This window comes from Mesoplodon mirus (genome assembly GCF_964341445.2).
Source record: "Mesoplodon mirus genome assembly, chromosome: 11".
Classification (NCBI taxonomy): Eukaryota; Metazoa; Chordata; class Mammalia; order Artiodactyla; family Ziphiidae; genus Mesoplodon; species Mesoplodon mirus.
This window is the reverse complement of record NC_138987.1, coordinates 25,975,548-25,988,031: the sequence shown is the minus strand read 5'-3', so window position 1 is coordinate 25,988,031 and position 12,484 is coordinate 25,975,548. Positions and strand designations below refer to the sequence as shown.

General features: G+C 41.3%; 1 protein-coding gene across 4 annotated transcripts in view; it reads left to right on the top strand.

Moving 5' to 3' along the window:
• GNPTAB (N-acetylglucosamine-1-phosphate transferase subunits alpha and beta) overlaps nt 1-11,709 on the top strand; it is an 80,467-nt gene extending 68,758 nt beyond the window's left edge. For all 4 annotated transcript variants that reach the window (XM_082634621.1, XM_082634619.1, XM_082634622.1 and 1 more), the window contains 5 exons: nt 447-532; nt 777-875; nt 4,363-4,530; nt 8,088-8,178; nt 10,162-11,709. In XM_082634621.1, coding sequence (XP_082490747.1) covers nt 447-532; nt 777-875; nt 4,363-4,530; nt 8,088-8,178; nt 10,162-10,239 — 522 coding nt within the window. In that variant the 3' untranslated portion in view covers nt 10,240-11,709. The remainder of the gene's footprint in view (nt 1-446; nt 533-776; nt 876-4,362; nt 4,531-8,087; nt 8,179-10,161) is intronic.
• Nucleotides 11,710-12,484: the final 775 nt, after the last annotated feature.

Sequence of the window (12,484 nt, the reverse complement as noted above, 5' to 3'; positions counted from 1 at the left end):
ATAAGTACTAATTATACAGACAGCGTTAGTTAACATTACTCGAGTGAACTCTTAGCCAAGGTGTTGGCTTCATTACTGTAATTAACTGTGATTACACACAGGGTATTTTCTAATTAGACTATAAGAATGACAGCTTAGCTTATGAGTATCATATAGACCACTTCATTACAGTTTATCTTCGAAATAAAAAATTATAGCAATCCCTTATAAGACTGTTTTAACAGATAGTGTGTAGTAATGTGTGATTAAAATAAAACTTTATTCACAATAACAGGCAATTAGCATGTGGGCCATAGTATGCCAATTTGATTTTTAAAAATATTACATTAAAAGTCATCTTAATTACTGAGTCTTTCTGTGCCCCCTTAAATTTTGCACCTGAGATAAATGCTTCAGTTGCCTCAGCCTAGTCTTTGCCCTAATGTAATGTCTGTATTTTCTCGCAGCCACCAGTCACTAAAAGTCTAGTAACCAACTGTAAACCAGTAACTGATAAAATCCACAAAGCGTATAAGGACAAAAACAAATATAGGTAAGTACTACATACATTTTCTCTTTGTTTAATGATAATTATGAGTGGTATTTTCATAATTTTACCATAGTTTATTAAGCATTCTTTGAAATTTATGTGAGATTATTTTCTTTAGTAATATGGAAAAATTAAGTCATTCCAAGGATGCTGATTTTTTAAGTTTTTATGAAATGCTTTTCTTATTGAAATTCTATTTTACATATCCACATGAATTTTTCACTCTTTAAATATGTTTTGATATTAGATTTGAAATCATGGGAGAAGAAGAAATTGCTTTTAAGATGATTCGTACCAATGTTTCTCATGTGGTTGGCCAGTTGGATGATATAAGAAAAAACCCCAGGTACTGTTGTTGTTTGTTGTCATTGTTTTTAATTTAGAACATTTTAGGTTCTCAGTGCAATTGAATAGAAAGTATGGAGGAAAAAAAGCAGTAGGACTAGAGAGACGGGAGTGACATTTCTGTTTGGAGCAGACGGAAATGTCTAACGGTAGAGGCAGTGTTTGAACCGAGAGATGGGAGTTGTGAGTTGAGATCGGGCCCTGCGTGCATGGACATCTCAGAGTCCAGTGACAGGACTGTTCAGTGAGGCTGAGGGCTGGGCTGAGGGGCGGACAGCATCGTCGGGGAGGTGAGGCCAGACGGCTAGCACTCAGAGCTCCCAGAGAAGTTGTTTTGGTGGTTAGACCTATCTTTGCAATTCAAAGTAAAGTTCCAGTTAGCTTCTGAGGAAAAAGGAATGCTACCATAAATGTGAAAATTAATCCAGTAAACTGCAGTCATTCTTTGGGGATAAATTCAATGTTCAGGTTTACATAAACCTTGAAAATTTCCAGCCTGGCCCCCTAACAGTTGCCCTAGTTCGATAAAATTGGTTAAAATCTGCATTTTTGAGTTTTGAACTTTAGTGGGAAATAGGTGTTTCAGTAGTTTCTCAGAAAAAAGACCTTGGCATATGAAATTGAATGTTTTCATCTGAGTTTTTCAAATGCTTTTGGAAGTTTTCAGTTTTATCTCATTTAAATTATGATCTTAATTATACATGATCAGAGGTGTAAAATTTCCGGGCATTTTAAAGCCATGGTATTTTTTCTTAAAATTCCATTCTTGATTTTTGGGCAGGGGGGAATATGGAATTTTAAGAGAAATGAAAATATTTTTAATACTTACTAGTATATTCATAAAATATTTCCTACAAAGTAACAAATATTTCCCACAAGCTAAGCAAACAATAAGCCATAATAATTCAGAACCACCCAGCTTGCAGCTCTTTTTGTACATGCTATTCCCTTCTTGGAATGCCCTGCTCAAATTAAAAAAAACAAAAACAACCTTAAGAGCCAATTTCAGTACTTGCTTGTTGCTTCCCCCATTCTATCGACGTGCTTGCTCAGTCCTTGGTGATCTGTAGTGAGACCAATTGAGAATTTAGAGTTTTTAGTTGTACCCTATACTTTTATGTCTGTGCCAGTTTGAAAGTTGCTGGGCGAGAGGATTCCGACATCTTCATGATACTTAAAGGGATAGGGTTTTGCTGAAAAGACCCAAGGCAGGACAGGCTTTTCCAGCAGTGTCTGCTGGGCCCAGACACGTCCTATAACCCTGAACAGATAGTATCATTTTTAAGTCCGGAGTGGAAAACCAGCCTTCTGACTTGCACTTGAAGGACAGGTTTATCGCATGAACAGGGAATCTAGGAGAGGCAGGATCTGGGCTCTGCTTCCCTTCCTGCTTGTGTTGGCTTCATCCTCAGGCTGGAGACAGGGCACCTCAGCAGTTCCAGTGTCCCTGCAGACATAGCCATGTTCTGAGGCTACAGGGGACTGTCCCTTCCTGTGTGTCGCGTGTTGTTCCCTCCCCCATTTCTATACCAGTTGCCGTGAAGGGGAGGGATTCACTTAACGCTAGTCAGAAGCTGACTCTGGGTTGGGGTGTGGTTGCCTACCTTTGAGTCAGCTCATGGGGGAGAACTACGGAGCAAAATGCAAGTTCTCATAGGAAGGAGAGGGAGTGTTTGCTGGGCACCCAGCAAGGTCTGCTTTAGTTACCCTGTGTCTACACATACTCTTTGTCTCATACACATACTTACTTCTTTAACTTTTCCCAACTTATTGAAAAATTTTGAAGATACAGGAAAAACTGAAAAAAATAGTACAATAAACCCTTAGCTCAGACTTTTAAATTTTCGGCATTTTGTCATGTCTGTCTGCTCTCTCTCTTCATCTCTCTGCATGAACACCAAAACACACAGGTTTGGTGTCTGTTTTGTTTGCTAAACCATTTGAAAATTAGTTGTAAACATCCAGACCCTTTACCTCTCATTATTTTAGCACATCTTCTTCTTTTTTTGGCTGCATTGGGTCTTTGTTGCTGGGCGCAGGCTTTCTCTAGTTGTGGTGAGCGGGGGCTACTCTTCGTTGCGGTGCGTGGGCTTCTCATTGCGGTGGCTTCTTTTGTTGCGGAGCATGGGCTCTAGGTGTGTGGGCTTCAGTAGTTGTGGCATGTGGGCCCAAGAGCACGTGGGCTTCAGTAGTTGTGGTGCGTGGGCTCAGTAGTTGTGGCACAGGCTCAGTAGTTGTGGCTCACGGGTTCTAGAGCACAGGCTCAGTAGTGTTTAGCACATCTTCTAAACAGAGTCATTCTCCTTTATACCACAGGACCACTAACACATATCTAAGAACCTTAACACTGACTAAAATAATACCAACTAATAGATGGTCTATATTCATACTTCACCAGTTGCATCCAGATGCCCTTTACAGCTGTTATTTGTTTTTAATCTAGGGAACAGTCAAGCCTCATGCACTGTATTTGGTTGACATAACTCTTTAATATCCTTTAATTTAAACTTCCCCAACTTTAGAGAAGAGACAGGATAATGAACTCTCACTTACTCATCACTCATCTTCAATAGCAGAGACTTTTCTCCTCCGTTGTCTTTTATAAGCATTTATGTTTTTAACTTTGTTGGTTTGAAATGGTATCAAGTTAATTCATTGCAATTAAGTCCACAGGTTCCCCACCTCTTTTTTTTTAAACCATATACATGTTGGCATGTGTCTATGAAGAAATCAGATTGTATAGTCTGTAGATGTCCTGAACTTTGGGCTTTTCTGATGGTCTCCCGGTTGTTTAACGTGTCCCTCTGTCCCCTGTATTTCCTGTACGTTGGTAGTAGGATCTGAGGGCTTTATTAGACTTGATAAAATTGTAAAAAAAAAAAAAAAATTAAAATTAAATGTACTTCAAAAGTGGTGTTATCCCTACCTACTGTTTTAATGGGCCCTCAGTTTAGTGACTTTTGCCGGGAAGGGAACCTGAAACAAGTAGGGAAGCACCACTGTAAACTACTTTTTGCTGGAACTCTAGCATCTTACAGCCTGGCTGGAGACATGTTAAGAAGTCGTCATCAATCTCATAAAATCTATAGCTATAAGGAACCATCTCTAATGCAGTGATCTACAGGACTGTTCTTAGTAATGTAACTGTATCAGTTCAGAGAACTCAGTGGTAGGCATTTAGTAGTTTTTCCCTGGATGCTAACAGAATGCTTCAGTCAGGGACATGCCAAATAGAAATTAAAATAATTTACTCCCATAGCTAGAAGGCACATTCAAAATTATCTACCCTAGTTCTTTTTGTTTTACAGGAGAGGAATATTTAAAGAAAAATTTTACAGAACATTATTCCCCTAGAGAATCATATCAGTAAATGCAACAGCTTGGGACATAAGTCCATTTGAAATATATTTGGAATCCACACTTCTTTTGTTAGGTAAGGATCATCCTTATGATAACCAGTAATAACCCTGGGTCTCTCTTGTTTCCAGGAAGTTTGTTTGCCTGAATGACAACATTGACCACAATCATAAAGATGCCCAGACAGTGAAGGCTGTTCTCAGGGACTTCTACGAATCCGTCTTCCCCATCCCATCCCAGTTTGAGCTGCCACGGGAGTATCGAAACCGTTTCCTTCATATGCATGAGCTGCAGGAATGGTAAGTTTTCCTGTTTCATATACGTACATGTGTATTTTTTTTTAGAGGGATAAAATTTCTTTACTGTGTTATTTGCTTTCTTTGTAAAATATACGTATAGTTTATATTGAGCTCACTGGCTGAGCACACTTTCTGAGCCTTATTCGTCATCACTGCCATCAGAGTGGCCGCCCCGTTTCTTGAGTACCTGCTGGGCAGTATATTTACTCTTTACAAGTAAAGGTGCTACTCTTGTTGCCACGTTACAGGTGAGAGCACAGTAACAGAAGTCAGTGATTTGCTCAAGGTGGAGTAGCTGACAGGTGGCAAGTCCAGCCTGATTCCTGACCCTCCACACGTTCGTTCCACTGTATTCCAAAGCTGCTTTAGAATGTTTCCTTCTTTGACTTTTACTACCATTTACTACCAACACTTAATTAGAAAGATAATTTTATCTTTCAATTTAGGGAAATTTTTGACCCCTTGCCTGCCCACCATGCAAGGCACTAGGAATAGGGGCGAGCCTCGGAGATGTCGCGGGTTCCAGGCCACTGCCTTTCCCGGTTCATATAAAAGTTATGTTCAGACTGTATTGTAGTCTATTAAATGTGCAATAGCATTATATCTAAAAAAAAGTACATTCCTTAATTTTAAAATATTTGCTAAAAATGCTAACCATCATCTGAGCCTTCAGCAAGTTGTAGTAATATCAAAGGTCATTGATCATAGATCACCGTGACAAACATAATAATGAAGAAATTTGAAATACTGCAAGAATTGCCAAGATGTGATACAGAAATACGAAGTGAGCAAATGCTGTTGGGAAAATGGTGCCAATAGACTTGCTTGACACAGGGCTGTGGGGTGCAGTAAAGTGAGGCCAGTTAGATGCGGTATTGCCTGTGCAAGACAGAAGGGACACTGCGCCGGCCTTCACCAGAAGCCAGCTAACCAGCCGTGACACGAAGGACTATAGGCTTCAGTGCTCTCAGAGTACAGAGGAGGAAGCAGCTAGTTCCATGACAGGACGGTGACATTTGGACTTGGTTTTGAATTATGAAAAGGACTTTTCCAGGTAGGAAGAGTTCCTTTGTACCTGCAAAGACACCGAGCTACAGAAGACAGTGCTGTGGAGAGGGAAAGGAGAAATTGTGAAGGGCTGTATCTGAATTAGACATCTTTCTTTAGAGAATAGGGGTTCCCAGGAGAGATTTTTTTAGATGTCTGTCTCATCAGACTTCACGATTTGGAAAGATAACTAACAGTGGTTGCGGGGTTGGACTGGTGAGTAAGGCAGTGTTGTCTGGGAACTTGAGGCAGAGAGACAAGCAGTAAGCATTTCACTTGTCCTGGAAACAGACAGTCAAGGTGTGAACCAAGGACATGGCCCAGGGAATAGAGAGAAAGCAGTAGATACAACTGGCAGAGATTTGAGAGAGGAAATTAGCAGACCTTGGCAGCTAGAGCTCTTTGGTGTCTTGCAGTTGGGTAAGTGAGACAATTAGCATGTGTATTGCTACTATTTTCATAAGGAGAAGTTGTTACTAAATAACTTGTCTTCTAGCAATGGCAAGGAACGGCTTCTCACCATTTTCACTTTGCTTTAGCTCAGAGGAAAAAGATCTTTGGACGGTTCCAGCTGTCAATCCCCACAAATCCAGTTCGTGACTAAATTCACCTTCAAGGGCCCTACTGAATAAGAAAGGAGTGGGTTTAAGAGTAGCTGGAGAGGGCTTTGATTTCTGTGTTGTACAGATGACGTGAATCAGGTGCAGGTTGCTGATCTGGGGGCTTCCTTTTCCTCAGCCCACCCCGCTTCTGTGTCGTCTCTCACTGCTGACCCACCAACTCCGCCCTGCTCTCTGCTGGGTTGGCCAAAAAGTTCCTTCTGGTTTTTCCACATTACGGAAGAAAACCTGAACGAGCTTTTTGGCCAACCCGACAGAAACTTTTTCCTTCGCTTTCCTTTCGTGGTCCTGCACTCCTGAGTCCCCGTCATCTTCCCCTTGTTTCCTGCAGTGGCTTTCTTCCTGTCCCTTTCTTGGGAATAGCAGCTTCTGCACTTAGAGCAGTCCACGTGGTGTGCTTGTCGCTCCTTGTAGACTGTGAGCCCTCGTCAGGGCAGAGACTGGCTCTCCCTGTCCGAGTCCACTTGCATCCCTGGTGCATAGCAGGTGCTCAGTGCATGGCTGGCTGAGGGGAGCTCAGCTCCCCTTCGGCTGTTACAGGGTTCTCTGGTCACTGGGGCAACTCATTAGCTGTGTCACAGCCTGTGGCTTCTTAGCTCTTCAAATTACACATAGATTCTGAATGATACTGTAGACGTTAGAACTCAGTGAGCTGGTTTTTGATCCTCTTAACGTAGGAAACACAGGAGGAAGAACAGTGCAGGGCAGGGTACCATTTGGAATATGTGACTCAGAGTAGAGACACCCACTACCAGGCAGGTGTGAATAAGCCTGGAACTCAGCGCAGAGGCCTAAACCTGGCAGTTGAACCTGGCAGTTGTTAGCATATCTTCTAAGCCTTATGTTAAGCATCTATTTAATCTTCATAACAAATTATTATTTCCAAATTACAGGTGATGAAACTGCTGTACTCCCATTTATCCCCAATATCCTATCTCTCTCCTAGGCCAGTTGATTCCACCCTCAGAATGTCTGTTGCTTCTTCTGTTGCTTCCTTCCTTCCATTCTCACGGCCCTAGCACAGCCCTCATTCTTTTCTCTGCCCAGACTAACCGGATTGCCTGCCTCTAGCCACCTGCTTTGACATCCGTCCTTCAGACGGCCACCATTTGCACCCCGATTGTGACATACACACACGCACATGCTATATATCACCCCCCTTCCCCCAGAGTATTATGTCCAAACGCTATTGCATGGTTTTCCAGAACAACTGCGGTTCACACCTACCTGCTTCTCCTTGGCCGAGTGTCCCTCGTGCCTCCATGCCAGACTTGGCTCAGTTCAGCAGGACCCAGTTTGCAGCGACTGCTGATCCCCTTTCTCAGCCACAGGCTCTCCTTCCCCACTTCAAGGCTCAAATGGAGTGTCACCGTCTCTGTGGTGCTTTCCTCATTTTGCTGTTTTTCCACAAGATGCTGCTTTTGATAATAGATATTTCTGTCCACCTGTGTGATGGCTAGTTGTCTGCACGTCAGCGCCTCCCCAGGTTTGCAGATACTTTAGAGGAGGGACTTCTCCTTGTCACCTTGCTGTATCCACAGGAGGTGTTGATTGGGTGACTGAGCGAATACAAATGAATGAAAGAGGGGATTTAATTTGTTAAAAATTCTCATTTTCTTTTGAAGTCCTCTCCCCTGCCTGGGTAACTTTTACTAATTCAAATATTTACTATAACAATGAAAATCTGAACTCAGTTGGGAAATGTATAATTACGTTAACATTTTAGAATTGCCTCCAGAGATTGTTTTTGTGTTTCACAACATTGTTTTTGCTAAACTAGTATAATTTGCTAAACTAGTAAATAGTATATAGTTTTACTTAGTTTTACTAAGTAATGATAGTTAAACCCTACACAGAACTACATATTTTCCTTCTTTTCTCTCTGAACAGGAGGGTGTATCGAGACAAATTGAAGTTTTGGACTCATTGTGTGCTAGCAACATTGATTATGTTTACTGTATTCTCATTTTTTGCTGAACAGGTAAGTTTTATATTTATGTGGATGTCAAACAGTATTTCTTGATATATTAATCTGGTTTGTTTTTAAAGAAAATGATATAAATTCATAAGAAAAAAATGTTTATTTCTCCTATTGGCTTATACTCATGTTAAATATTTCATAATATTCAGGCAACAGTCATAATCGCCTTTTTTTTTTCCATTTATCTTCTAAATCTATAACCAGTATTCTTTGTACCTGGAGCTCAATAAATAGAGCTTTTCAGTTTTAGCCTGAAGTCTGCAAGTCAAACTATTTTAAACCAAAGAAACCACCTCGAATCTGCATCTGATACTAATTTTCTGTGGGTCTCCAATTTTCTTTCTTTTAATCTTTCCAAACTAGTGGCCACTGTCTTACCTTCAGGGCTCCCCCTGTTCTGCTGATGGTGCCTGGCTCGGGCACACGGCCTGTCTCGTCTCCCACTTACATTTCCTTTGAGCTGCTGGGAGTTCATCTCCACACAGGCGCACACACAGCCACCTCCCAGAAGTTAGTTAGAGGGAGATTTGTGAGGTCAAAAGAAAGGGATAAGCGAATCCTCATTAGGCCACAGCAGGTGTGAAATGCGCTGAAAAGAAAGGATTTGGAAGGAAGGGACAGGTGGCTGACCCGCCTCGTGCTGGGCAGGCGAACCTGCCTCAGCCTCATTCCAGGTGACTCTCAAGTGGAGCTTTGCTGGCTGTCAGGATGGGAAGCTTACACTGAGTTTACTTACAATGAGGAGGCCGCGGCGTGGGGCGGAGGCCTGAGAACTGAGAGCTTTAGGATAAATGGCCCTGGGCTTCGTGCTGCAGATGGAAGGAAACTCAGGAAATCAAGGTCTGGCCGGCGAGCAGGACTGCAGTTTAACCTCCATCCACTTCCCACGGGATAGAAACCTTCCGCTTGATCTTGTTGGCAAGTAAAAATCTCAGAAAAAAATCTTAAAACAGATTGTACCTGCTTTTAGAACGGAGGTCCAGCGAGGAACCTGAGTCAGCTGTGTGCTGGCCTGCGATGGGAAGGAGAGGGACACTGGCTGAAAGGAGCAGCTGGCGGCCATGGAAGGAACAGGAGGGTCTTTCTTCGCTCTCGTTTATACCTGCAGAGAATAGGGGACCAGAGGGGCGGGAGGAGGCGGGGAGGAAGGGAAGAGTAAACCCCCTCCCCCCGCCGCCCCCGACACCCTGCTCTTCACGTACCTGAATCAAATTCCTTAACTCCTGCACACTCACAGACGAGCCAGTGCTGCCTCTTCCCCGGCCCCAGAATCCCAGCTCATCATCCAGACCATGGTGGTCCATGCTTGGGCAAAGTTCTGCTTTCACCTCAAGATGGAGCAGTAGAAACTGAAACTGTAAAGAACATTTTCTCATTGAAACTTTCTTATAAAGGTGGTCAGGTTTTCTATTTCAGACGTATCATGGATAAACTGTTTCTATTAGAAGTATTTATCCAAGTTCTAAGCTACTAAGTTATAAATGAACTTCTGTATTTCAACCCATTCATGAACTTGAAAATACAGGCAATGCCCAATGATTATTGCTGTGGTTAGTAAGTGTAGGGAAAAAAGTGGTGATAGAAAATTCTTAAAAAAAATTAAAATTCCAACTTAACACATGTAGTCATTTTCAAACCCAGAGACAATATCTTAATGGCTGAAGAGTCCGTTTCCTTCAGTAGAAAGACTTGACAAACAAACAGACATTGTGAAAATAAATATACATGGTAATTGCTATGTAAAAATCTGTAGTTTTTATAGGTCTTAAAAAAATGAAACTTGGACCAAAGTAACTTTAACCCTACAAAGCCAAACAAAATCAGCAGTTGGTTTCGTTTTGAGGGGAGGAATGATGGAGACTTGTTTGCTGTTTTTTATGTATAGGACTGTGGAAAAGATTAAGGTCATAGGACCCTCAGAAAGAAAGTTAAAGTTTGTCAACCTGGAGAATTAAAATTTATTTTCTGTCTTTCATCCTTTAGTTAATTGCACTTAAGCGGAAGATATTTCCCAGAAGGAGGATACACAAAGAAGCTAGTCCTGATCGAATCAAGGTATAAAGGATCTTCATCTGAAAATCTACCTCAGCATTCACTGAGCATTTTAAAACTCGACATCAGAGATGTCTTCATGATGTAATGCTTAGCCAGCTTGGCCTGAAGAAGGAATAACATCCAGTATAATACTTGTTTCCTGGAATGAATATAGCCCACTGACCAGGAATTGCTTAACCAACACACGGAAAATTTGTGTGTTGAGCAGCTCTGGTTTTACTTTTAAAGCATCTGCTCATGGATCGGTCTTTCTTTTAATGAAAAGCCTCACTGATGAGAGACAGCAATGGTTGTTGCTATGGGAACTGAGCAGCTAACTAATATGAGAAGCCTAAGCCAGCTTGAGTGCTATTGCTAAGAGTCCCCAGTCTTTTGCATTCCAAAGCTTTTTGCTGTAGTTTTACATTTTGGGGTTTTTTTGTTTGTTTCTTTCTTCCATTTCTCATTTTTAAAGTAAGTAGATACTAAGTTAACTAAGTTATCCTTGCTTTTGAAAACAATGAATTGGGATGTGTAAACATGTTTTTATAGATGTTATTTAACTAATGCAGCAATATCATGTCCTGTTGGCAGTATCTAAATTATGGATTTTATTAACATTTAAAACAATGTGATCTTAACCCACTTACCATTATTTATGAGCTCAGTGACTGACATCTGATACTTTGTGCTTGTTTTCTTCAGCCCCTAAGAATACTGTGATTTCATGTGGAGGCCTGATTACAAAGGGCTAGAGTTACGTAGCTGAGCTACTTGCCAGGTGTAATTATGTTTTGAAGATGTACATATTCAAAAAGAAGTGCCTCATTTTAGAAATGAGCAGTGCTGATGGTAGTGGCCCATAACAGTGGTATCTTCTTTAATACTCATCAGTATATGCCAGTAGCTGGCGCTCAATCAGTTTCACATAATGAAGGGTCAGGAAACTTTTTCTGTAAAAAGCCACATGGTAAATATTTGCAGGCCACATGTGTCTATGTTGCATATTCTTTGTTTAGTTTAGCTTTTGTTTTTAACAATCCCAAACGAAACACTAGCAAGCCAGGTTAGTTCATTCTCCAAAGGAGCAACACTTTATGATCAGGCTGGGCCCATTCCAGGATTGCAGGTTGGCCCAACACTTGAAAAGCAGTGCAAATCACATTCGAGTTAAACCATGTCTAACTCGCAGCTGTAACAAAACAGGCCACCAGCTGGATTTGGGCCATAGGCCATGGTGTGTGACCACTGGGACAGAGAATTAGTATTTTTATGTGTGGCTAAGCCCTGATGTTCAGCTGTGTTTTATTTATGTCATCGTACTGTGGATTTTATGTGTCCTTTTTGAACTCTGACAGGTATTTTAGATCATGATCTTAACAGTATTCTTTCAAAATGGCATACATATTTTGTTAAGAAGATCTTGTAAATGACTGTGTTTGTGCTGTAAGAGTTATGTATTTCAAAAATTGAAGTCTCATAAAAACTTACATTTTATCTGCTGCTTTGATTTTTAATCTTTGAGGAGTGAGTTCATTATCCAGATCCAGAAATCATTTTGAGTTCTTATGTGGCATGTCAGGATCTGTCCTTAACACAACTGAAATTAAGTGGAAAGCAGTGTAAGGAGAGGGTGGTAGTATTACAACCTGGAGAATGTCATTATATGGGGGAAAATCAGTTCTAAATGGGATTTATGTGGTAAAAATTTAGGGGTTATCTGGGTATCATTCTTAACGTGAAGAATTCTAGAAAAGTTAGAGAAATGAATATTCGGGTGTGATGCAGATTTCTGGTCAGGTGAATATAATCCACACCTTATTCAGAGCTTAATAGATAATGAGATGGATAACAGAATCAGAATGTTCATAGAATCATTTATCTAATGATTCAGTAGAATCATTAGAACAAAAGAACCTCAGAAGTTGATGAGTCATCAAATGGTCTTCCAGAATTTTAAAGCCTCAGAACCAATAGTCCAAATGAAACCCTCTGGAAGACCAGTACATAACACAGAAGAGGGAAAGCTGCTCATCCTACCTGACCCCAAGGCGGTGCCTCCAAAACTCCCAGGCTTCACAGGCAGAGTTTCAAAGCCCCACATCTTGTATGTGATCATCGAGGACACTAGGGTCAGGAAGATTACGTGACTTGTCCAAGGTCTCACAGCCAGTTGGGAGCAGAGGTGGGCTGGAGCCCAGCTTGTCTCTTTCTCTAGTCCCCTCCAGGCCATGCCGCCTCCCCAGGACACAGTGGCATGTGCAGGTGAAAA